This window comes from Canis lupus, chromosome 35, assembly GCF_048164855.1.
Source record: "Canis lupus baileyi chromosome 35, mCanLup2.hap1, whole genome shotgun sequence".
Classification (NCBI taxonomy): Eukaryota; Metazoa; Chordata; class Mammalia; order Carnivora; family Canidae; genus Canis; species Canis lupus.
The window spans coordinates 5844182-5872115 of NC_132872.1; the positions used below are offsets into that span (position 1 = coordinate 5844182).

General features: G+C 39.2%; 1 protein-coding gene and 1 long non-coding RNA gene across 2 annotated transcripts; both read right to left on the minus strand.

Moving 5' to 3' along the window:
* Nucleotides 1–1012: 1012 nt before the first annotated feature.
* FAM162A (family with sequence similarity 162 member A) lies at nucleotides 1013–27693 on the minus strand. Its single transcript, XM_072812257.1, has 5 exons — nucleotides 27518–27693; nucleotides 9229–9351; nucleotides 7068–7176; nucleotides 3673–3781; nucleotides 1013–1300 (listed from the first exon to the last, which is right to left on the minus strand). The coding sequence occupies exons 1-5, from the start codon at nucleotides 27549–27551 to the stop codon at nucleotides 1208–1210; spliced, it is 468 nt and encodes a 155-aa protein (XP_072668358.1). The 5' UTR covers nucleotides 27552–27693; the 3' UTR covers nucleotides 1013–1207.
* Nucleotides 13924–27511, minus strand: LOC140625055 (uncharacterized). The gene is made up of 2 exons (XR_012024438.1): nucleotides 27362–27511; nucleotides 13924–14398 (listed from the first exon to the last, which is right to left on the minus strand). It is a non-coding gene; the product is annotated as an uncharacterized lncRNA (long non-coding RNA).
* Nucleotides 27694–27934: the final 241 nt, after the last annotated feature.

Here is a 27934-nt window from a genome sequence, read left to right on the forward strand (position 1 = left end):
TTTTAACATGTGGGAGTTTTGGTTTAATGAAACTTTTTTACAATAAATGTCCAAGATAACACTTTAAAATACTTCTTTAGTAGTTAAAAATGGTAGTATTCTATGAAGGAAAACTACTTATTTTTTAAAGAAATAGATTAAAATCAAAGAACTTGATATCTAAAAAGCCAAGGTCAGATTACTCTAAAGTATATCAACAAACATCATTAACATCATCAGATTATGAAATTCCATGTGGTGCGATACAGCTGCATATATTACTTCCTATCTGTAATAATCCTCTGAAGACAATTAGCAGGTTGGGATGAGGACTTCTCAGCCATTAATACTCCTGAGACATGTGAGAATATAAGAAATTCTTAAAATAGAAACCAGCATCCATACTTAAGTATGAGACAGGCTGGCATCCCAAAGTGTAAATGAAATACATACCATGTGCCAATGCTTATCTCTCAACATTTGTAAGAAAAATGCATTTGATAGATTTTTGTAATTGAGAAATTCAGTGTAAAAGTAAAAGCAAAAGGACTAATTGGGAGTTCGAAGCCATAGAGTAGAAGGTGTGTGCTGGCCCCAAGTGCTGGGATTTCAGAATTCTCAGAAACTCATGGCCAGACTCTCATCACCCTACTGGGACCTTTTCCAAGACTGCTGTCTGATAAGCCTCAGTCTGCCAGCATGCCCCAAGACGGCAGAGTATGATCCAGCTGCTTTGCGGGGTTCTGGCATTTGGGGTGGTTAGCTCCCCAGGATGTACCTAGGCGGCATACTCAGCTGGCCTTCCTTATCTCTCTAGAAATGAGTACACAAGAGAGAGAAATACAGAACTAGAAGCCATTTTGGCTTCTACAGAGGAAGTCACTTTGGTAATGGGAAGTAAAGTAAGATACGGTATCTGACTCTCTAAAGGAGAGTTAATACTAAAGTTTAAATCAGTTGCCCCATTCTTCATTTTCTCCAAGAGCTGAAAGGCTGCATTTAACCCGGATCAAAGCCACAAAAACATAAGTCATTTCTTTTTTTTTCTTTGACATTTCTTAAAGGAAATTTATTTGTACCATTATAGCAGAAATAGGGAAATTATAAGTCTGTGCAAACCACACTTTGGATTCATGAAATGAATCCTCATACCATATTCTTTTAATACAGGCTAATGCTGCAACATTATTCCTGCATTTTCAAAGTCCAGCCAGCATGGATACCACTGCTACTCTGTCTTGGCCTTCACAGCTGCTTCCTCTCTCAGGCGAGCTTTTTTTTCTAAGTTCAGGCTTGTTAAGGACTCGTTTCTTTTGGCAGCCTAAAGTAAAACAAATTTGAGTAAGTGACTATTTATGCAGGTTTGGGGAGGCTGTCATTACGCCGCACCAATGTCAACAGATTAACTAGGGCACTGCAGGCCCAGAATGATCTACCGTGGACACCCTGAGCACAGAAGCCCCTGCTGTGCCTTCTGCTTCCTCTGATGCTTCACAGTCCTGTAGCATGAGAGAAATGCCATCCAGTCAAGCATGAGAGAAATGCCACACCCTCTACCTTCCCTTTCTTTCTGGCCCGTTCCTTTAAATCTGCTTTCTTCCCTTATCATTTATTCCTTTATCTTTTCTCTTTTTTCCTCTCTTTAGTATTGAATGCCCTTTTATTTCCATTTCTATCCTTTTTTTCCTTCCACTTTTCTTTGTTGCTACCATTTCTCCTTCCCCAACTTATTTTATACTTTCATACCCTTCTAACTCCTTACTCCTCTTTTACCAAAAATACTGAGCTTTGGCGATCCCAGACTTCACCAAATACTGAGACTAATGACTCTGAGCAGTATCTATCCCGCTATCCATCCCTTGACCACAAGTAGCAGTGGGGGAGAGGCAACCATCCTCCTCCCATGTTTCCCTCCATGTGACCGGTTACACGCCTGTGAAGCTTACATAAGCAGACCAGTTTCAAAAGTTTTATGCCAGATAAATGAAACTAGCACCCTATATATAAGGTGGGATTTTCTTATACCTATGTAATTTCACGTGTAAAGAATTAAGTATGGGAAGGGAGAGAATGGGAATGCTAAGTTGATAGGATAAAGCATACAAGGTAATTTCTCTCGTCTAAATAGCATTCCAGTAGCATTTACCAACTTGTAAGAAACGGACAGTTCCATGTAAAACAAATAAGATAGTTTTCTGGCATATAAGGGAGAGAAACTTTTAGAGTATATGGTGTATACCCTTAGATGAGGCTAGAAGAAATCCCAGGAGGTGACTTACTTCTCGAGTACTTAGACTCAGTATAATCAAGTATACATAAGTAACGCAGACTTCTTGGAATTCTAGAAACCCCTATGTCCTGTCCACATGCTTCTGTAGGTTTCAGTCTGAGAGCTATGCATGAGAAGTCAAAGAGGAAGCCAGAAGAAAATCTGAAGTGGGGTAGACAGAAATGTCAAAAGAACTTCACCCAGTCCTGCACACTTGTCCTTCAGGCTCCTGTAAGGTTAGTCTAAATGGTCAGTATTTTCCATTCCAAAAGTCTACAGAGAGCCAGAAGTTCATTTCCTTTTATTCTGTACTCACTGGGAATAAGGGAAGTCAGTTACTGCTGGGTTGATAGAAAAACCCTTTTAATAACTCATAATAGATATAAGACATCTCTTTGCATGTGGAAGCTGTAATATATAGAATTAGACATGGTATTAAAATAGGGGTATGATCAGTGCTGCTGCATATTTTTTTTAAAAAAACCCTATATTTTAATCACAAGATAGTATTATAGGAGTCTGAAAACTTGCAAACTTGGCTCTAAATTTTTATCCTGCCACTTATGTGCCTTTGGGAAAATGATTCAGTATCCCTAAGCTGCAGGTTCCTCTTATAAAGTATAGATAATAAGAGAACCTACTGCTTAGGTTCTAGGATATTGTGGTGATTGAATGAGTTTAATAAATGCCTGCTATATAATGAGCACTTGATAAGTGGGAGCAATTTTACTATCACCTCAATTAGGTCTAGGTTCAAACTGTGGCTCTGCCATTTAGGAGCTGTGTCATCTTGGGCAAGTGAGCAGAGCTTTCGAAGTTATGTTTCCTCATCTATCAGTGAGGTTCTAATAATCGTACCTATTTTGCCATACTATTGTGAGGTTCAAATGAAAAAAGAGCCAAGTGCTTAGAAGACAGTGAGTATTCAATGAATGATAGCTATTAATAATGATCTGGGTTAAAACAGATTTTTGGAGTTAAATTCCTATGTACTTATTTAGGATCTATTATCCTTAAACACATGGCCCAGTGTGGCCGACCTTCAAGGAAAGAACAGTGACTAGAATGCTCACTAGGGTCAGTGTGGATAAATATGCCCATGTCCTAGAAGTGCTATACAGACATACAGGTGTCATCATTAAATACAGTGATATTTTTCTGGTTTCATATTATGACATCTGTGATAACTACCCCCCCCCTTTTTTTAACTTTATACAAAACTAATTTAGTCCTTTACCTTGCCAAAATTAAGAACTTGCAATTTATCCCCAGGCATAATATCCCAGGTTGTCTCTACTGTTTCTCATTTTGTTTCTTACCATTTCTCATGTAGAAAGTAGCCTCCTAAAGAATAAATTCAAGGGTCAACCCCTGATTTCTTTTATATCCTTTGTAGAAAACAGACAGAGGAAGTCCACTCTTACCTTCTTGCCCTCAATAACCATCCAGATGCATCCTGCCACTGTCAGGACAATCATTGCATAGCTAACCTTCACCCGGATCTTGTTCTTTGCAGCATCAAGCATCTCAAACCTAATAGCACAAGGAAAGCATGAGAGAAAGTTAACTCCTTTATGAAGTTGCCAGTAGGAAATAAAACTGTGTCCCACAAATCAGAAGTGAAATGGTACCTATAAATAGAAAAAAGGATGCAGGGCCTGGAGATCTTGGAGGATTTTGGAGAAGATGAAACATTTTCACAATTCACTATAAACTTTTACATAAAATCCAATAAGATAACACAAACTTAAAAGTAAGAAAAAAGAGAAGAAAGCATGAAGACAGAAAGTGAATCCAAGGGATGCCTAGGTGGCTCAGCAGTTGAGCATCTGCCTTCAGGTCCTGGGATTGAGTCCCACATCGGACTCCCTGCATGGAGTGTGCTTCTCCCTCTGCCTGTGTCTCTGCCTCTCTCTCATGAAAAAATAAATAGAATCTTAAAAAATAAAAATAAAAATAAGAAAGTTAATCCAAGAAAAAAAGCGGGGGGAAAGGCACGGTATATTAATCTATGCTTGTGATGGTGGCCCCCAATTTTGGCTTTCAAGTTTCACATTAGCGGCCAATGCTAAGAGTAAAACCAAGAGCTGTTTCTCCCTGGGGTTCTTAAGAAGATCTTATACAATACAGTGATTGTCTAACAGTATCCTGGCAACAGGTGCTACAATGAGCTTCGTTGAGTTTTATACATTTCAACACAAATCACAATTCAGAAAATGTAAGAGGAAGTTAAACAATGTGCTATTTACACCCAAGTTTTTCCTCTCTGCCTTGAACCAGGAATAGACTTAATAATCTAAATCTAATACTTAGATTCCAGAGAATATCTGGAACAGCACAAAAATCTTTTAAGCAATGCTCCCCTAATGTTTACCTTTTAACTAATGTTTTGCTAAAATTGCGTGACAGTTAACCTGAGACTGTGCTCTTTGGCATGTACCTCTCTGAACCTGTCTACTGAATACAGATCCATGTACCTTAACAGAAAATTGAGGGTTGAATCCAAACATTGTGTGAAAGCTAAGAGGCCTACCAAGGAAGAGTCTAAAGAGAAGGCCACTCCTCCTTGATTCTGTTATATAGGCAGTGAGGTGTGGTTCTGAGTTTAGTAGATCCTCAGGGCAGGGCAGGAAGAGTCCAAATGGACCCTGGAAAGAGCACTGGCCTACTCAGTAGGGGTGTAAATAGGAATTGATTATCTCTAGGTGATGGGATGAAAGTGCTAACTTCTTTCCTTTCTTTTTTCCCCGAATTTTTAACACATTACTTTTGAAATCAGAAGGGAAAAAGTACATTTTTTGCCATCTAGGAGGCACAGGGTCCAGGCTTTGCAGGTGGTAGGAGAACCCTGAAAGCATATACATTGTGATGGGAGAGCTGGAACCCAGTGAGGCAGCAATGTGAACAGAGTTCTCCAGGCACTGAAGCTGGGCCTGCAGGGGGGTGGGAAGACCCAGGGACAACTGCTAAGGACCATGAGTTGCTCTACTGAGAGCATCTGAGAGGCCGCCAACCACAAACTACCCATGTTGACAACATGTTATATGAATTGGCATGTCCAACATAAGTGCTGTGATACTCATGAAAATAATATATTTTACTTTTCATTAGAAGTATTTTACATTTTGGGATGCCTGGGTGGCTCAGTTAAGCGTCCAACTCTTGATTTTGGCTCGGGTCATGATCTCAGGGTCATGAGATCCATCTCCACATTGAGCTCCATGCTGAACATGGAGCCTGCTTAGGATTCTCTCTCTCCTTCTGCACCTTCCCACCCTCGCTCTTGTGTCATTGTGCTCCCTAAAAAATTTAAAACTTTTTAAAAAGAAGTAGTATACATTGAGTATTTTACATTAAAAAAGTAAAATGCATTTAAATAAGATCATGAGGCTGCCCTCCATTCTACAGAAAGCAATCAGAATGGGCAAGTTCAGCAGTACCTGTTCAGAACTACCAGCATAAGGATGAACACTTGCCTAGGCCCAGAGCAGAACATTCTAGGGTGACTCAGTAAGTACTACTTTGGGCTTGAGGAGGATCTTGGAATGACCTGCAAGGCAGACTGAGGAAGGTGTTTCATGGCAAAGTCTATCTGGCACCTATTAGGTAGGCCATGAGTATACAGCAGCTTGTTTTCTGCTAGAATATTCAGGAAGAAATTAAGACATAGCCAAGAAATTAATATCATTGATATTTCCACCTTGCTCTTATTTCCCAGGAAAGTACACTGTCACTTTAGTTAAGAAGGACCAGGGCTTTCCTGCTCAAATAATTTTAGTGAAAATAATGTGCTATTTGACAGAAGTAGAATGGCCCTGTTAAAGCCGTTGTAAACAAAAAGCAGATAACTCTTTTTTCTGGGAAAAGATACCCTGAATGAACTTTTAAAATCATGCCTCAAAACCAGAAGCCAGAAGGTCCAAGAATAGTTTCTTACCAGAAAGGAATGTCTAGAAGCTTTATCCCAAGTCCTTATCTCTGAAGAGGATGATGCCCCACAGGAGAGATGGCGCCTACTTCTCAGAATCTCTCTTGGCCAAGATGCAAAGCAATCGGGGTCTTTAACACTGGGCTAGAGCACTGGTTCTCAATCAGGGGTGTTTTATTTATTTTTAATTTTTTGTCATCCTAGGGGACATTTGGCAATGTCTGGAGACCTTTTTCACTGTTAAAACTCAATGTTACTGGCATCTGGTGGATGAAAAGGCCAAGCAAGGGTGCTGCTCAATATCCTATCATGTACACAATGGCTCCCAACAACAAAGAATTATCTGGCCCAAAATGTTGATAGCCTGGGGTTGGGAAATCTATACTCATCCATAGACTCTAAAATAAAGTCCCAAGATCCCAACCAGGGCTGGATTTAAGGAAGTTGGTGATAGGGATAGGAAGCATGCGTTCTGGAATCCCGAAAAGAGGATATGTTGCTCATAAATACTTTTATGCCTATTGTTAAATATTTAAGTGGATTTTATAGAATATAACTATTAACTGTAAATGGTATGTGATAGACCCAGATTAGAAATAAGCTAAGAACAGTGACCATCACTGCTTAGTCACATTTCTGTAGCTAGGAGAGGAATCAATCAGTTAACTTCAGAGTACCTGAGAGGCACAACATAAGGTATCTATGATAAGACACAAGATTGTCCAACTGTTTTTACTGCAAGTACCCACCAAAGAGGAAACATTTAGTGAAGTGAAAACTACTCTAAAATTTGGTTGAAAGGTTTTAAATAGACTCAGAGGAACTGCTTTGCTTTTGAAATATATCAGCGAGAAAGAAAAGCTGCTTGTAACCCCTACATTCAGCACTCACGAGACAGTCTCTGGGATTTCATCTTCCTTTTTGAAGCGACCTGACCACAGCAGGATCTTCTTCTCCCAATGTGTAGGTTTGTGTAATGGCACTCTGTGGCTGTAAGTGTCTATGAGAAAAACAAGACAAGTTATCTTATTTGAGGTTATGACTAAAATTTAGCAATTAAAAATACTATTTTTAACTATTCACGAAACAGAAACATTGAGAAACCTCAAGCTAACTAGAGCTTTATTTGAATGATTTCTTAGGATGCCTCATTTCTCAAATGAGGTTCCAAAAGTCTTTGAGGACTGAGGTAAAATAAAAGCCTAATTTCCTAGGCATTGAAAGTTCAAAGAACTCCCTAAACAAAAATATAAAGGTAAAGATGAATTAAAAGGGAACAAAGAGAAGCTTACTTGACTTCACTAGAAGAAAAGGGTTATAAGGTAAAATAAGGTTACAAAAGACCCTGAATGCCAGGTTAAGCTTTTGAAACCGGATTTGGGAACCACTGTATATTTTGAAGAAGGTAATGTTTTAGAAGATTAATCTGCATAATAGATGGGAGAGAGAAGGGAAAGATAGGCTAGAGTGGGCAGCAAGTCCAAATGGGGGGTTGTAATCTAAGAATGAGGTGACATGGTCTGAACTGGAGCTGTAATGGTGAGAACGGAGACAAAAAAAGTCCATCTCAAGATGACTGAAAGAATCTGGAGGGTGATTAAGGACGGCAAAGAGGCAGATGAACAAAAAGGTACACGATCACAGACTGGGAGAGAGTGTCTTCCAAAAAAGTCACTGAAGGAGCAGAAAAAGTTAGGGAATCACAGACTGTCAGGGTTGGAAGGGACCCTGGAGATAACCTCATCCAACTTCTATGTACTGCCTGCATCTCTTGCAGAAGGACCACCTCCTTGGCTCTGCCTACAGGACACGCTCATTCCTACCCCCACACCTTTGCTTGTGCTGCTTTTTCCACTTAATCAGAAGGCAGCAGCAAAAGGAACTACAAAGTCCCTCAGGAAAAAAAAAATCCATGAAGAACTGAAGGCAAGAAGAGGATCAGAAATATAGAAATACATTGCTGTAGTTTTATCTTTTAACCCTTCTAGCATAGCTTTATAGTTGTTTTTCCATTTTTGTTTTTAAGTACATTAAAGATAATTTGGAAAGCATAGATGGAAAAAAGGTAAAAAGATATCTCCAATTCTCCTGTCATAGCAGAATCACTGTATTCTTATTTTGGTAGTGTTTCTGAAGTCTTATCCCTGTAAGTATGGGGATTTATATGTGTATATATCTATATGTGTATCATGCTGTGCTTATAAAGGATATAAAATTTTATATCCTGCTTTGTTCACTGACATTAGGACAAACATTTCCCATGCCAGTACATGGTATTTATAAGCACCATTTCAAACAGCTGCACAATCTCATCAAGGAGATCTAACATATATACTTAATCATTCCCAGATTATCTGACATTTAGATTAGTTCTCATTTTCCTATTATATATAAAAAATGAGAATATCTTTACACTCAAAGCTTTTTCCACATATAGGGATTATTTCCAAGGATCAATCACCAGAAATGCAATATCAGGTTGAAGGGTACAAACATTTTTATGCTCTTGATAAATATTCTTTGAGAATAGTTTTTTTCTATTTACCAAGATCTGCCTGACCCTAGTATATTCCTATTAAGAATTAACAAGCAAATAGCTCAGGGGACCCTACAGTTTATATATTATGCTTTTTTCCACATGGACAGTGACCAGGATTTAAGTTAGTAAAAAGACTAAAAATGATGGCTGAAATTAATGCCCAAGCCAAGGCTAGCACTATTTATACTGTACCCAAAATATCATTTCCTGATTTGGTTCCTCTTTGGGGTTCCTTAAAAGACCATTTCTAGATCACTATTACTTTGGTGCACCTATTCTCCAACAAAAAACTCAACATAATCCTGGAAGCAAGGGTTAAAAGTGACAGATGAGGAAAATGAAGAAAGCATTGCTTTATGGGACTCAATATAAGTATAATTTAGGAGGGATGGACTACAAAATAGGAGAGGATGTCAGAGCCCCTGGGACAACCTTTTAGGTTCTTTTGATTCCATGTAGTTTCACTCTTTGGAGCTGCTTAGTCTATAACAAGAAAAATGAATAAAAACTTACAGGATGGAGCTTTTGGACTTTCTTGTGGTTTGGCACAATATCCATTTATTCTCTTCAAAGCAGAGTTTCTGGTAAGTCTTAGGGATGAAGAAGCACCTCTTTCATATAACCTAAAATAACTTCCTATAAAAGACAGAAAAACGTTTCAGAGAAAGAAAATCTAATGTTGTCTCAAAATGAAAAATGCCTACAGAGTATTATTTCATCTATAAAAATTAACTCATTTTAAAAGTGAAAATGCTACTCTCTATGTAGGATACACATATTTAAAATATGATACTTGATGCTGTTAATTTCAGCTATTTTATAAAAGTACTTCTTACATGTATCTTGTTATAACAATGGTTCTGGTGGAAATATTACATATTATAGCACCCAGCAGTTTAGGTAAAGATTAGAATCTCCCACAAGTAATAAACCAAGATGTCAAATTGCCAATACTACTCTGGTAAACTCTGGGTAGGGTGCAGTGGCCAGCAAGGGGCTCTAGAAAGCCTTTTTCCACCCAAGGCAAAATTTTCCAACTGGAAATCAACTTTAGGTATAGTCATGAATTTTGTGAAATTTTTAAACTATATATTTTAAAAATATATAAAACTATTATATATATAATATATAATTTTAAAAATTTAAATTCTAAGGACACAAAGGCGTCAGAATTATAAATCTCCATGTACTCACCACCCAGTGTCAACAATTAACAACACATGGCCAATAAATACGGTTTCATCTGAACACCCACACTCTCTACTTCCTACTGAATTATGTAGGAAGTAGAGGAATTATGTCTCTCCTGAGAGAGACAGAGTGAGCAAGTTGGGGGAGGGGTTAGAGGGAGAGGAAGAGAGAGAATCCTCAAGCAGACTGCACTGGACACACAGCCCAACATAGGACTTGATCTCATGACCCTAAAGATCATGACCTAAGCCACCGTCAAGAGCTGGACACTCAACTGACTGAACCACCCAGGTGACCCCCAACTGAATTATTTTAAAGCAAATCCCAAACATCCTATTAATTAGTTCATCTATAAATACTTCAGTATGCATCTCAAAACAGCAACTTTTCAAAATCATTATCTGGAATACCATTAGCTTAACTAAAAAATATTATATCCTTGATATAGCATATGATGATCAAATAATGTATTTCCCCAGTGGGCTCCTAATTTTTTTAAATAGTTGGTTTATTCTAAATAGGTACACACTGAATATGGTTGATACATCCTGTATAGGTTTCCCCTTCCTTTCTTTCTTGTCATTTTTTGAAAAAAACAGGTCATTAGTTCTATAGAATTTCCCTCATTTAGGATTTTGCTGATTGTATCCCCACGTTAACATACTCTTCTAAATTCTTTTTCTTGTAAGCGGATTGTTGAGGCTTCAGCAGATTTAAATTAGATTTTTTAGCAAGAATAGGCCATAGGTGATACTGTGTATTCTCTACTGTATCACACCAAGAGGCATACATCAATTTTGTCTTTTTGTGATATTAAGATTAATCAGTAGATGCTATTATTCTGACTCAACCCTTATAAAATTGTCCACCAACCTTTCCTTTGATGTTTTAAGCATTGTTGTTACCTAGATCTGCTGTTTCAATATGAATTGTAAAATCGAAGTATTCTACAGTAACTATTTGATTATCCTAAGGTAAAATCCACAAGAAATGTGGAATAAATGCTTGATTCTTTCCATTTACCAGTTTTCAAATTCACAAATTGTTTTCCTTGCAGCCTCCACAAGTGATATTTTGTTTAAAAATAACATAAGGGAAAAAAAATAACATAAGGGGGGGTTCCTGGGTGGCTCAGTTGGTTCAGGGTTGACTCTTGGTTTTGGTTCAGGCCATGATCTCATGGGTTGTGGGACTGAGCCCTATGTCCGGCTCTGTGCTCAACAATGTCTGCTTGAAGGGTCTCTCCCTCTGCCCCTAGCCCCACTTGTGTGCGTGTGCTCGCGTACTCTGTCTCTCTAGGATAAGTGGAGAACTCTTTTTAAAAAATAATTAAAAATAACATAAGGGACTCTTGCAATTTATTTTATTTTTATTTTTATTTAAAAAAAATTTTTTTTTCATTTATTTATGATAGTCACACAGAGAGAGAGAGAGAGAGGCAGAGACATAGGCAGAGGGAGAAGCAGGCTCCATGCACCGGGAGCCTGATGTGGGATTCGATCCCGGGTCTCCAGGATCGCGCCCTGGGCCAAAGGCAGGCGCTAAACCGCTGCGCCACCCAGGGATCCCTGCAATTTATTTAACACATGTACTCCAGCCCATTTCAGTCACTTTGTTTTAATGCTCAGATATTCCCATTTTTAGTCACTAGGGACCTTTTTATGTTGGCTCCTGAGTACTTTCAGCGTGTGCTCAGTGATCATTGGCAGCTTCCTTACTTTCTGACATGATGGTCCAGATTCATTTTGAATGCTTCCTGCCCCTGCTTTGGAATCAGACATTCCTTTAGGGTGCTCTGGTTCCTTTAAAGAGGAAGTATTTTTAGAGATGCCTTAGGGAAGGCTCATTGTTACTGAGATTGTCATTGTTTCCATGCCTTCTCAGTGAACAAAACTAGGGAATGCATTCATTCCTAAAACAAATGAATGCTAAAGAACTTAGTTTCAGGGGGTGCCTAGTTGGTTAAGTGCCCAGACTCTTGGTTTCACCTCAGGTAGGTGACCTCAAGGTCCTGAGATCCAGCCCCTCATCAGGCTCTGAACTCAGCACAATCTGCTTGAGATTCTCTTGTCTTCTCCCTCTGCCCCTCTCGCTCATGCTCTAAAATGACAATAAATGTTTTTTAAAAAAACTTAATTTCAGTTAGCCATTTTCACCTTCAGCCTTATTAGCATGAAAATTTTAAGTCAGTCATAATCAGAATTCAAAGCAGAGACAGCCAGAAATAGTTTTGATGAGGGTGAGAGAAAAGGAGGGTGATTCTGAGTATGGGAGTCATGGTACAAGAGGGACCAAGGCTGGTATCGGATTCAGAATTAGAAAATCCCTAGCTACCTAGAACACAGAAAAAGATGAGTGCTATTAAGCACAATGGAACAGAAAAGAAAACTGGAAAGGCACCACCAGTGATAAATCTGATTAATGACCAGGCACTGAGTGATGCTGGGGTGACCAAAAAAGGAATGCCTAAGACTTGTCTTTAATGCAGCAAGAATGTGCTCTCACAGCTATGTGGATAAAAGCTCACAGAAAAGCTCAAGTCGTTTTAAAAATCTGTTTGTTAGTAGACAAATAGTCTGTACCGTTGCAGTCCCTAACTCCCAACTTGGATATCTTTATAACTTCAGAGTTGGAGCAATAAGGGGAGGCGAAAGAGGGGATAGGAGTAAAATATGGTTAGAGGTGGACTTCACAATGCTGGTGAGCAGCAGGGTTTATTCACTTTTTCTCTCTTGCTGTTAAAAAAATTTTTAATGCAACAATTAAAAGATATTACTATAGATTTTATACGGGCCTATGTTTATATTTGTGTAAAGATTTTTAAGATAACACTTATTGACACATAACCCTATATCACAAAATTCACCCTTTAAAAAAAGATTTATTTATTTACTTGAGGGGAGGGAAGGGACAAAGGGAGAGGTGGAGAGAGAATCTCTGGCAGACTCCCCATGACCCTTAATACCATGACCCAAGCCAAACTAAAGAGTAGGACACTTAACCAACTGAGCCCCCAGGTGCCCCAAATTCAACCTTTTAAAAATCCAACAGTGATTTTTAGCTTATTCACAGAGTTGTGTACTGATCACTACCATCTAATTCCAGAAGGTTTTCATCATCCCAGAAAGAAACCCCATATACATTTAAGTCACTTCCTGTTTCTTTCTCCCTCCAACCCTAGTAAATCACTAATCTACTCTCTGTCCCTATGGATTTGCATATTCTGAAAATATAGACATTTCTGGATGTTTTGTATGAACAGAATCATGTAATATGTGGTCTTTTAAGACTGGCTTCTTTCACTCAGCATGTTTTCAAGGTTCATCCATGTTGTAGTACTTATTAGTACTTTTTTTTTTTACTGACAAATCTCATTCCATTGCATGGATATCCTAGATTTTGTTCATAGCTAATAGACATGTAAGTGGTTTCTACTTTTTGGATATTAAGAATAATGCTGATATGGAAAATTATGTACAAGTTTTTGAGTAAACATTTATTTTCACTTCTTTGGGGCATATACTTAGGTGAGACTCCTGGGTCGTACGGTAACTCTGTGTTTAATCGTTTGAGGAACTGCAAGCCTGTTTTCCAAGTGGCCACAACATTTTACATTTCAACCAGCAACATACAAGGATTCCAATTTCTCCACATCCTGGTCCACATTTACGTTTTTTGATAGAAGCCATCCTAGCATGTGTGAAGCAGTCTATCCCACTATGGTTTTGATTTGGATTTTTCTACAGAGGAGTAATGACGATGAGAATCTTTTCACCTGCTTATTGGCTAATTGTGTATCTTCTTGGAGAAATATTTATTCAGCTCCCCTCCTTATTTCTGAACTGGGCTGTCTTTTTATTATTGAGTTGTGAGAATTCTTTATCCACTCCCCCCCCTTTTTGGTAACTAACAAAGATTTTTTATTCAATAGCCTTCTGTTCTTTATAATTTTCAGATACAAGTTCCACATCTATGATTTGCAAATATTTTCCTCCATTTCATGGGTTGTTCACTATCTTTTTTAAAAAAGATTTTATTTATTTATTTATGAGAGACACACAGAGAGAGGCTGAGAGAGAGGTAGAGACATAGAGGGAGAAGCAGGCTCCATCCAAGGAGCCTGATGTGGGACTCAATCCCATGGGGATCACATCCTGAGCCGAAGGCAGATGCTCAACCACCAAGCCACCCAGGTGTCCCGTCTTTTCACTACCTTGATTAAGTCCTTTAAATACAGAAGTTTCAAATTTTGATGAAGTCCAACAATCTATTTTTTTCTTTTGTTTCCTGAACTTTTGGTGTCATATACAAGGTCATAAAACTTATTTCTATGTTATCTTCTAAGAATGTTCTTGTTTAGCTTTAACATTTAGGTCTGATCCATTTTGAGTTAATATTCGTATATGGTGTGTGGAAAGGCTCCAACTCCATTCTTTTGCAGGTGGATATCCAGTTTTCCCAGCATCATTGGTTGAAAAAACTCTTCTTCCCCCTGTTGAATTGTTTTGGCACAATATAGAAAAGCAATTGACCATAAATGTGAGGGTTTATTTCTGGACTCTCAATTCTATTCCATTAATCTATAGTCCCTTGTCTTCCATGTACGTTGTGTTAGCTTAGTGATTAGCTAATCACTGGGCAGAGACCTCCTTCAGTGCCTTCCACCAAGAAGTTTGCCAGCTTTTGCCAAAGGGCTTTGCAAGCCTGTTGCAGTATGCTCGGGGTGGGTGGGGAGAAGCTGTTCTCACTGAATTCGCTGAGTCAGGTGGAAAAAAAGGCAAGCCCAGTGAGTGGGAGTTTCCAGAGAAGTGCCAGACAAGCAAATTGTAGCAGGTCTTGGGGGCTGGGGATTTTAGGGAGCTCCAAATCCATTCTGCCTTCCTCAGTGCCTGCTAGAAACTGCGGGTTTTCATAGTTACTGTGATTGAGAGACTATTCATTTTCAAGGCTACTGTGAAGCTGACAGGAGACAGAAAACTGTTAAAGCTATTATAAAGTTTGCTGTTCTCACTATGTTTAAGTCATTTTTCTTGGATAAATGCTACTCAGATTGTCACAAGCCTCTGGTTATTTTCTAGTTCTGAAAAACTTGATTTTAAGAATTTTTGGCAGTGTTTTCATCGCTTTTATATAGGAGTGGGTTTTCAGAGGTCCTCTTACATACCAGAAATTGGGACCTCTGTTTATGTAAAGATTGTGGTTATTTGCTGTCTGATTTCTTTCATAAGGGGCCACATTTATTTCATTTTCTAAATCTGTAATGCCATAAGGCCTTGCCCAGGTCTGGGAAACCACCCCACTAGTGCCACCTATTGGCAGTAAGTGTGCACCAGGAGGAAAGTAGATCAACTACAGTATAAATGATCTCTGCTTCTTCTTTCCTCCTTTTAAATGTGGATAACATAGTATTTACTGCACCAGGACTGCTTTGAGGGTTAAATGGAAAAACAAATGTGAAAGCATCTGGCAAGATTCTTGAAACACAGTAGGCACTCTAAATTTTAAGTTTGTTTTTTGAAGCACTACTTAATTAAACCAGTACTTTTCAAAACATTTCCATACCACTTTTCAATTTTACCCCTAAAGTAGTCAAAATGTCTCGCCAAGGTAATTTTATGCAGTTACCAGGGCATGAAGAATTCTATAAAACTTTACAATAACTTTTTATAGCTCTCGGGATTAAAACAAAATTCTGTAATGCTGTGATTCTCAAACTCAGTGTGCGCCAGAACCACGTGAGTGGCTTATTAAAACATAAAGCACTGGGGACACTCACCTCTAGTTTAGAATCAATAGTTCTGGGGTGAGGGTTGGGAATCTGCATTTTTAACAAGTTCCTATGAAGCTGCTACTAATGATTTGAAACTACATTTTCAGAACCACTCTGTGTTTTTTAATTGTGGTAAAATATACATAAAATTTACCATTTTTACCATTTTTTTAAATTTATTTATTTATTTATTTATGATAGTCACAGAGAGAGAGAGAGAGAGAGGCAGAGACTCAGGCAGAGAGAGAAGCAGGCTCCATGCACCGGGAGCCCGATGTGGGATTCGATCCCGGGTCTCCAGGATCGCGCCCTGGGCCAAAGGCAGGCGCCAAACCGCTGCGCCACCCAGGGATCCCATTTTTACCATTTTTAAGTGTACAGTTCTGTGGCATTAAGTATATTCACACTGTTGTATCACCGTCACCACCATCCATCTCCAGGACTTTTCTGTCTTCCCCAGAGAACCCCTTATTTACTGTAATCTATAAGCCCCATGTGCACCATCCTGCCCCATTCCTTTCTGCAGGCACTAAGACAGAAAGGAACAAAGTTAACTGGTAGTGAGCTACAAGGTCCACAGGAAGCAAAAAGGTCAGTAATTATTTCTTTAGGTATTGCCCTTCCCCCTCCGTCTTAATTAGAACAGAGGCAATTTTGGAGAATAGAAGACAAGGTGCCTCTCAGCTCAGTTTGGGTAATAATAAGGCAAAAATGTTATCATGTACCCCTAATTACTATCAGTGATATAAATCATGTTTAGAGATACTCTTTTCACAGATAATAACTGAGTACCTACTATGTGTTAGGCAATGTTCTAGACAATATACAAAACATAAAAATCTATGCTAGTAAAACTTATATTCTACTGAAGACAAAGTATATATATACACACACACACACACACGCATATATACACATATTCATATATATACAGACACACGTATAGTTAGTAAATGCCTGAGGAAAAATGAACACTGGGGACATGACATGAAGTGCAATGTTTGTGTGCTTGGAATGGGGTATGTGTGTGAGATTTTAGGTACACTATTAGGGTAAGTTCTCTTTGAGAATGCCATTTGCAAAGGAAGTGAGGGAGCTAGCTATGCAGATATCTAGTGGCAGGATATTCCACACAGAAACAATTTTAAGTGCAAAGGCCCTACGGTGGTTCTAGGAACCACAAAGAGGAGGCCAGTGTGGTTGGAACATAATAAGGGAAGATTTGAAATCATAGAAGTATCTAGGGTACAGGTGGAAAACAGGGATGTGAAGGCATGAGAGGTTTACCTAGATCAGAAAATATGTCCCAACGTTTTTTTTTTAAGACTTTATTTATTTATTCATGAGACACAGAGAGAGAGAGAGAGAGAGAGAGAGAGAGAGAGGCAGAGAAACAGGCAGAGGGAGAAGCAGGCTCCATGCAGGGAGCCTGATGCAGGACTTGATCCTGGGACTCCAGGATCATGCCCTAGGCCAAAGGCAGATGCTTAACTGCTGAGCCACCCAGGTGTCCCCCTCCCAATTTTTTCTTACTACAACTTCATACTGGATGCCAATAATTTTTACCTCCCTAAAGTATAACTGTTGATTAAAACATAGCAAATGTGATCATATTATACATATTAGAAATAACAAATGTAAAAAATAATTTTAAAAAGCTGCATCACTAAAGAAAATTGTGAAGCACTTAATATGATTTCAATTATTTTGCAATTACAAAAAAATAAAAGCAAATAAAAGTTTTAGTATCATTAAGACTTCCTTTTCTGTCTCAAAGAGATAATATATATTCCCCTATAGACATCCAAGCCAGAAGTTTTCCATCCTCTGGTGAATCACAATTAAAAACAAACATACAAACCAAATGAAAAACAGCCCTTTGAACCTTTGGCTGCACTTGCAGCCTGCCCCTGGCTGACCAGTTCTGTATCCCCAGGGCCCTAGCAGGAAGTCAAGATGAACCCTCACTGCTGCCTCTAAGGATGTGACTGACAAACGGCTGGTTAACCTAGAGTTGAGGTTCTTAAACTTAAGTGTGCATCAGAATTACCCAAAAGATTTATAATAGATTACTGGAACCCAGTTCCATAGTTTTTGATCCAGTGAATACAGGTGGAACCTGAGAATTTCCATTTCTAACAATTTTCCAGGTGATGCTGCTACAGTTATTGTGTTATTGAAAAACAGTACCTTAGTAGCTGGAGGCTGTAGTGGGTCAGCTGGAATGAAGCTGGCTCAAGTACTAGCTTTTGTCTTGTTGTTCCCTCCTTTCCCTAAAAAGCCTTTCCAGCCCCATGATGGACAGTGCAGAGAGGTGAAGATGCCTTTTTTTTTCCCTCAGAATCTTTCAAGACATTCCTTGAGAGAATCATCAGTGATGTGACCTTAGACATGATAAATGAAGGTTGAAAGAATGCTGGGGGAGAAAGAGGTTTTTAGATTACCGAATTTAACCTTTATGAAGATCAGTAGCCAAGTGTGATGCAAGTATGTTGGTAACTATGAAGGCTGCTAATGATCTGCTTAAAAATAAAATCATGGGGAACCTGGGTGGCTTAGTTATTTAAGTATCTGCCTTCAGCTCAGGTCATGATCCCAGGGTGCTGGGATTGAGTCCCACATCAGGCTCCTGCGTCTGCCTATGTCTCTCCCTCTCTGTCTCTCATGAATGGAATGAATGAATGAATGAATGAATGAATAAATAAATAAATAAAGGCATTTGTCAAAACCCATAAAACTACATCACAAAGAGCTTTAATAAATTCAAATTTTAAAATTATCAACCAGGATGCTGGAGAATCCCAGGATGGAATGCAGACTGTGACAAATGTATCAAAATGTATCAGAAATGTATGACATGACCTAGCCTCACAACCTTCAAGGTAAGGAAAAAGCAGCTGACCTAAGTAACTTTGAAAAACATCATTTTGACTGGAAACTGTAAGACTCAAGACAAAAAGAACTATACATTAAACACTGTACTCTAGTTGGCAAACTTGTTTCTTAGAGGAGCATGGGTTAGTAATCCCGAAACTACTTTACAACTGTACTGGGATTGAACAAATAAGTAAATAAATGGTAGATAATGAGACCCCAGAGAAAGGAGTTCCAAAAGCAAGGGTGGAAGGCTAGAACGAATGGATCAGTCAAAGAATTCAGTATTAACTCCTTTCTTTACATAGCTATTTATTAACATATTTATTTATATGTTATTTGTATATATTTATGTGTATGAAATGACAGACATGAGATATGGACATATTCCTAAGTACATGTGTGCACATGGGTCACTATACATGCATATATTTCCTAGCTCTACCCAGTGGGAGGGCCTACAATCTTCAGTAGGAACAAACACACTCAGTGCCCAGATAATGATTTCTAAATACCATTATCTAATAAAAGGAACTAGGGCTCCTTTAAGAAAAATGTAAGCTCTTTAAGGAAAGTCTGATTTTATACTGGAGAAGAGAAAATACAAGATGAGTCTGGAATACCCTGTAGTGCCAGAAAGTGAGGAAGTATTCAAAAAAACACAAGGATGTTTTTGGATAGGGGCCATACAAAGGGACACAGGAGCTGATCTCATAGAGCCTAACCTAGAATAATTTGAACAACAAAATAATGTAGTAATAAGATTACAATTTAGGGTATAAAATATATGAATCCATATTAATATAAATAACAAATGAATAAATGAGGGATAAGGGACAAATCTTCCTTATACAAAAAAAAAAAATCCCAAATATATGTAGATAATCTTCCTTCCTGGATTGCCCCTCCCCTTGTGGGAAAGTGTGAGTTGGACTCAGTGACTTGTTTCCAAAGAACAGAGTATGGGAAGGGAAAAACAGTAACTTTTTAAGGAAGAAACAAAGTGACCAAGGTTAAAATCATCAGTCACAGGTCATATGGATATCATGTACGGTCAGAAGGATACTTGACCTCTGTGCTAGTTATTCTGTCCTCAAACCCATAACCCAGTCTAGTCTCATCATGAGAAAGCATCAAATAAACCCAAATTGAAAGACATTCTACAAAATATCTGACTAGTATTCTTCAAAATTATCAAGATCACCAAAATCAAAGAATGTGAAATTGTCAGAGACATGACAACGAAACATGATGTGACCTCCTGTAACAGAAAATGGGACATCAGTAGAATAATTGCTGAGATCCAAATAAAGTTTGTCCTTTAGTTGATAGTAATAGACCAATGTTAATTTTTTAGTTCTGACAAATATACTATAGTTATATAAGATGTTAACATTAGGGGCAATTGGGTGAGAGGTAAACAGAACTCTCATACTATCTTTGCAAGTTTTCTATAAATTAAAGTTATTCCAAAATAATATTTCTAAAACATAGTACCTGGGTATTAATTATGTCTTTTTTTTTTTTTAAAGATTTTTATTTATTTATTCATGATAGTCACAGAGAGAGAAAGAGAGGCAGAGACACAGGCAGAGGGAGAAGCAGGCTCCATGCAGGGAGCCCAACGTGGGATTCGATCCCGAGTCTCCAGGATCGCGCCCTGGGCCAAAGGCAGGCGCCAAACCGCTGCGCCACCCAGGGATCCCGGGTATTAATTATGTCTTGTTTTTACTTTATACATGTTTTGTGGATATTTTATATTTACTTGATATTTAGTTTATTTATTTATAAAGATTTTATTTATTTATTTTATTTATTTATTTATAAAGAGAGAGGCAGAGACACAGGCAGAGAGAGAAGTAGGCTCCCTGTAGGGAGCCCGATGAGGGACTTGATCCCAGGATCTGGGGATCATGACCTGAGCCAAAGGCAGACACTCAACCACTAAGCTACCCAGGCATCCCAGTATTTTAAAAATATGATATTATCCCTATAAAACTGTCACTCTCACTCACTTGCACTCCAATATGCTTTTGGCATGAGACAGAAAAAGAAAGGGCACAGTAGGAAATGCTCCCAATTCAGGGTGGACTAAAAATAAAGGCATCTGACTATGTTGGTGGAAATGAGATGAGAAAATTATACATGTTGGTATGTATCTTGTCACACCTTGCTATTCTCAAATGTGGTCGACATCACCTGGGAGCCTGTTAGAAATGCAGATTCTTGGCTCCCACCCCAGACCTACAGAATCTGAGTCTGCATTTTTATTTTTGTGTTGAGAATCAGATCAATTTTAAGTCTCAGGAGGACAAAGCTAAATGTATGCTTATCCTGACCACTGCAAAGCTCATACACATTCACCTTTTAATCAATACTGTATTTAAAAATTATGATGAAATTATATGTCGAATGTTTATAACTGCTCAGTAGACCTAGAAGGAAGAATGACTAAATTATGGTAATTATCCCACTTAGATATTTTATTCCCACTCAGAGCTCATTTAAATTAGAGAACCACTGATTTAGTTTCCACATTAGAAGCAAAGCTGGGCTACTCTAAAGGCTGGCCACAACAAAACAAATGAATGAACCTGAGATAACTAACTTACCCTGAGCTTTCCCAATAATTAGGCTTGATATTTCCTGCAATTATTCTAAAAAGGATGGAATTTTTTGGTTTCAAACTCTGATTTGCCCAGCTCTTATATGCAACAAAGACTTCCAAATCTGCCTGCCAGGCTCCCATTGCTCACAAACCTAACTGCCTTCTTAATAAGGTCCATGCTGATGTTCTAGAGCTTGGAACTTAAGACACTGTCCTAACTCACTCTGTCTCTGGTTACTGTACCTACCCATGCTTTCCCACAGTGAGAATCCTTTTGTCTGAAAAACTCCCACAAGGATTTGGGGACAGGTAGAGAAGATTCAAGCAGGAAAACAACAATAACAATGGTGATTTCGTAAGTAAATAGGAGTCCAGAATGCAGGATGGGCCAGGGCTGAGGGATAAGTAGGGGTAAAGGGAGTAGGAAGACATATATATGGAATCCTCCTTTTGGACAGTGTCGTAACACTGTAGTTCAAGGGGATTGTGAAAAGAAAATAAGACAGGACCCAATGAAGAGCACGACCTGACAAACGGAAGGAAAAATGGCAAGAGAGATTGACATTATGGACTTTTGTGGGCTGGCTAGAACTCTAATCACTATTTGTAACATTGCTTCTATGGGAAAAAATTTTTTGAGTTCAAAAAATAGATTTATAAATAAACCTTTGAAACCTGGCCAGTTTTTAAGTGGGGAGGAAATTCAATGGAAAAAGTCTTGCGATTCTATGAATCTGGTGCCCAAATTTTAGTGAGATGGGGCCATTTCTTGGTGATTTTTCCCCCCTCTATCAACATTCCAGCCCATTCCCAGCAGTGGTTATCTGAAACTCTGTTGGCTTTTGCTGTTGACCTAAATCTTTGTGACACAAACAAATTCCCTATTTTTCCATCTGTTTTCTCATCCTTCCCCGCAGACTTGCAAGAACACTGGGCTTTCCTGCACTTTAAACTAGTGAAGGAAGGGATGTTGTACTAAACTTACCTCACCATCTCTAGATCCTTCCCTTTGCCCCTTTCTCACCTAATGTCTGATTGATTTTTAAGATTTGATTTATTTACTGGAGAGGGAGAGAATCTGAAGCATCTCTGCACTGAGCACAGAGCCAGAAGTGGAACTCGATCCCACAACCGTGAGATCATGACCTGAGCTGAAACCAAGAATTGGAAGCTCAATCTACTAAGCCACTCAGACATTGCTCTTTCCCTGCTCTTAAAAAAATAAGCTTTAAATTATAAAAGTAACACTTGCTCATTACAAAAAAATTTGGAAGCTTAAAAAAAGTATGAAGAAAAATAAAAACACCTATAACCATATCATCCAGAGATAACATCCCGGTATGTCCTCCCCAGATTTTTCCTATGCTCGTACATAACATATACATTTTTCATAATCAAAAAATACTGCATCTTATGTCAAAACACTTTTCCAACATACAAATTAAAAAATACTTTTGATGGCTATATAACATCTAACACCTGAATATAACCTGAATTCAACCATTCCCTTGGCTGGATTTGTTTCCCAATTTCACTAAATGAACAGTTTTCTACATAAACCTTTGAGGGCATTTCTGATTATTTTCTTTTGTAGAATCCTGATAGTGCAGAGTTAGAGAAGATGAGCCCTTTTAAGAACAGAACAGTTGCTTTCTAGATAGTGCAGAGTTAGAGAAGATGAGCCATTTTAAACAGAACAGTTGCTTTCTAGAGGCAGAACTGATTTGCACTTCTACCAGTTGATGCAAGTCCTTGTCTCCTCATACCACATTCGTTCTGAGGGTACACTATTTTGTACAAAACAATCACTTGTTCTCAACAGTTCTATAAATAAAATACTAATCTTCGTTTCATTGTTCGAATGACTGAATAAGTGCCATATATTCAATTTACTACCTTAGCCTCACCACCCACACATTTTACTATAATGTTTCTTCCCCCACTCGTTTTACTAAAATTGCTCTAACATTAGTGATCTCTTTATAGTCCCATGACTGTGTTTTTTAGAATCTCATCATTAGCTCAGTTGATTCTACTCTTTCCATCTTTGAAGCCGTTTGACTCTACTGATCTCAGCCCCCTACAAGGCCTCTTTCCCTCCTTACATTATACTGCCACATTCTCTGCCTTCATCTCTGACCGCCATGATGTACATCTTTAATGTCCTTTGCCACTTCCTATTCCTTACACTGTGTCAGGCCTCCAAGATTCAGTCTTTAGTCTTTGCCTCTATCCCACATTTGTCTGTCTCAGGGAGGACTCCCTCTTTGTCCCCTGGTCTTTGACTAAGAGGCCCCACACTCACCTGTAAATCCATGCCACCTACCACTCAGTAGTGCATGACCCTCTCTGCCACAGCAGTATCCCTTAACTTTCTTATTTCAGACAACAGGGCAACACTCCTTCAGTCCTCTACACTCAAAAACTGCATCTTCTTTAAATCAACCTGTCCAGAGGTTGATTTACACAGAGCCACTAATTTCTTTAAGACACTTCCTAGATATATTCCTTTGTTGTCATTTCCATCAACATCTCACACATGGATATCTTCACAGGTAGTAACTATTCATGTTGTATGCAGCAACCATGTACATTTTCCAAAAATGTTTCCTTAATGACTTCTGCTGGAAGGCTTCCTTTTTGCCCAAATTCAAGTGGTTCAAAACCCTCAAAAGGCACACCTTATCTATTACCTCCTGATGAAATCCAAGGTAATCCTTTCTCCCTACTACCCTTTCTCCCCTCATATCCCCTGCAGACTCATTACTGCCCCTACCTCTGCTCTTGTCTATCTCCCATGCCTTCTGTTTCAACGGAGCTTTCAGTAATTTTAACCTATACTTCTATTTCTTCCCTAAAGCCAGTGGTATGTTGGTTCTTGGGAGGAAGTCAACGGGGAAAAGCCCTGATTTTGTAGTGTTTGCCAATAACCCTCACCATAGCAGATTTTAAGCTACCAATGTTAACATAACTAATTGGGAAAATATTTGTACAAAGCCAAGAGGACCTGGCTCCATGGCACCATGGCAGCACTTAAAATCTGTTCTGTAATCTAGAACTTAATATATACTGTCTTACATAAGTTCTCCCGATGTATTATATACTTGTTCACTGCAACAAACTCCAGCCCTAGAAGAGTGGGAGTCCATTAACTTTAGAGCTTTCATAGTATACAGGGCACACAGTGTGTGCTCAATAAAAACCTTCTGAGAAGACCTGGAGGGACTGGTAAGCAAAGCCAAAGAACAGTAAAAATGGGCATGTACTTATTTAGGGTTGGTTAGCAAGAACAAACAGGAAAATGAAGGAACAGAATGTAAGAGAAATAAAATCAGAATAGGAGCCAGGAGATATTGGTGACTCTTCTGGAGCCAAGTCAATTCCCTTCTGAGGCCTTAAGTTTCCTCACCAATAAAATTAGAGGACTAGACTACATGAGTCCCACATTATCTCTGGATTCTAATGCTGTAGAATGTCAGTTAAACTGACAAAGAGGCTGCTATCCATGATCCATTGTATTGGAATAATAATGATGATAATAAAATCATTTTAAAATCTGCCGAGTCGAAGTTTAGGACAACAAAAATTTTTCTGAAGGTGTGAAGAAACATTCTTGTAAAGCCATTCCATTCCTTTGACCTGATAACTATTCTGTAGAATGTAATAAGTGTTATTAAAAATAATTTTAAGTTTTTAATTTAAAAAAATTATAATTATTTAAAATAATTAAAAATAATTATTCCAAAGAATATCTACTGTCTGCCTACTCTGAGCTGGACACTGATAAGTGCTAAGGTTTAGTAAAAACAATTTAGTCTTTACGCTCATGAAACCCACAGGAGTATGGGTCAGTAGCCATTTAGTTCCAAATCACTGTATCAGTGTCCTTTTTTTAAAAAAAAAAAAAATTATTTATTTATTCGACAGAGAGAGAGAGAACACAAGCAGAGAGAGCAGCAGGCAGTGGGAGAGGGAGAAATTGACTCCCAGCTGAGCAGGGAGCCTGATGTGAGGCTTATCCCAAGACCCTGGGATCATGACCTGAGCTGAAGGCAGACACCCAACCGACTGAGCCACCCAGGCACCCTGTATCAGTGCCTTTTAACTTAAAGAGCACAGACTGCTCTAAGGAATGTATGCAAGCTATGGATCCTCTCTTCCCAAAACAAGGATATAGTCATAAAAATATGAACATAATTGCAGAGGTTCACAGGACCGCTCATCTGTGAAGGGATCCAAGAACCTTTACAAGTTAATAACTCTGACCTATATCTATACCTACATTTGCAAAATGATAAATTCAAGCTCATCAAAATCTATATTCTGTTTACTAAGAAAGTACAGCAAAGATTTCCAACAAACAATTTTAAAAAGGCCCACTGTTTAAAGGACACTATTTAAAGCCCACTTTAGCTATTTGATATTTCCCTCACCTGGAGTGAGTACCTTATTCCAAATAATATCCTGGATAAGTGATGCATGCATAGATGGTTTCTATTTGATCTGCCATTCCTTTGGTTAAGATCGCCTGATAAATCATTCTTCTTACTTGAAAACCTATTTGCACATAAATGTGTGCTTCCACTTCACAAGTAAATCTGCATTTCATGACTCTCCCATTTCACATCAAAGAGACTCAATTAGCCATGACAAACACATATACGGCACACACATATCCTGAATAAACCGCTTGACTGAAACAAAGAGCACAAGTTCCTGAATTAGATGGTACTTACTCATCTCCTGGCTCTAACATTTTATGGCTATATGATCTTGAACAAGTCATTTAACCATCTGACCTATGTTTATTCACTTGTACATTGGAGGATGGATGATAAGATTTACCTAAGAAGGGTACTATAAGAAATCAATCCAGTAAAATAATGTATGTCAAAGTATGTAACTATAAAACGGCCACAAGTGGGTGAAAGGGCAGACTGCTTAGTTGCTCACAAAACATCAGACATTCAAAGAAGATCTTTTGTTAAGAGTTCTTCATATAACATTCAAGTGGATCTATCTGGAATACAATACATTGTTCTTCAATTGCTCAAGGAATTTTGTTTTGAGTGCCCAATAGTGAAGTTCTTAAATATCAGAAGTCTGCAGAGAGGCTTTGGAATCTTTATAATGCATAAATATATTTTCAATGCAGGAAGATAAAACTGCTTAAAACTCTAAGGTCTTAGTTCTGATGTAGTCAAAGTCTCTGTCACTCCGTCTATTTTAGCTTTTTTACGGAGCAATGATTCTTTCACTTACCTTGTAACAGCTAACAGGTCAGTAGGATGTACACAAAAGATTTTAGGTAAATTACTTCCACAAAGCTAAATAAATCAATTAAATCAATCTCTTTTAGTGGAGGGAACGTTTACTTTAAAGGAAGTAAATAATATTCTTCAGTTTGAGACATGTTTTCCAGTCCATTCTCCATTGGAACACAAAATAAGCACACAAAAGATAATTTTTTTTTTTTTTACGTTACTTCATGTACACTTGCAATGTGTATTTACACTATTTCAATAGGCAAATTTGGGGGCGATTCTTCCTTTAAAATTGGAAATAAATACCTTTTTCGTAATTTGTCACCACGGAATAAAAGATCAGTCATTATACCTTATCAAAGGTGACTTAAAAGTGATTTGCCCTGGTGCCTAGAAAAAAGTCAAGCAGCAAATACTCTGATTTCTCAGTCCCTACTAAGCAAAGGCTCCGCTGGTTCCCCAAGACGACAACTTAAATTCTGACTTCAAATACCCATTTCGCAGATGCCTACTAGAAAAATAAACTGCAGATTCTATAGAACACTTTCCTCAACAAAATTCAAAGCACTTAACTGCAGATCTGCTTGTAAGAAACGTACCCCCTATCTTAGGCAACACCCCCCCCCCCATTATCCTGTAAGACCTTAAATTCCTTTGCTAATCAGACACTAAGTGCGTGGGAAACCCTAGACTCAGATTGAGATTTTCTCTGAGAGCAGGGATAAACTCTTGAAACTGTGGGGAGGCTGGGGAGACTCAGAGCTGTGGACAGGAGAGGCTGGAGCAGAAGGCTGAACCCACCAGGCAATGGGGGAGTCCCGGGGATGGCAGGCGCATTAGGAACCGGGGATATGGGGGCGATAAGGGTCTGGGAGCAAGGGCCCGTTAAGTTGGCGGGAGGGCCAGGCGCGGCGGTCACTGTGGGCCAACCCCGACTACCTGCTCGGCCGCTGCGCGCTCAGCCTTCGCTCTGTGGTCACTGGGGTGGGATTCCGAGCCACCTGGGGCTGCGTGATGCAACCGAGCAACCACCAGACCCGGCGGGCAGGAGGACTCCCCGACCTCCAACCGCCCCCAGCCCGGCCCGCGTCTCACCCGCCACCTGGCGCAGGCCGCGCAGGCTCCCCATGGCCGCCTACTCCGCCGACCCGACAGCGCCTCCCGGCCGGTGACGGCGCGACCGCATTCAATGTCACCAAGCGCCCGGGACGGGAAAGAGCCTGACTGCGCGGGCGGGGCGGGAGGGCCTGGGCGACCCGAGGCCGGGGGCGGGGCCTGCGTGATGCGCGGGGCGGGGCGAGGGGGCGGGGCCTGCGTGATGCGCGGGGCGGGGCGGGGCGGGGCCTGCGTGCGGAGCGTGTGGGACGTGCCTGACGCGCAGACTCTGCGGGCGGTGCTCCCCTCCCCCCCCACCCCGTGCAGCGTGCAAGGCGCGGTTGTGTTTTTTGTTTTGTTTTGTTTTTAGTTTTTAGTTCCTGAGAGAGAAAGAGAGACACCCAGGCAGAGGGAGAA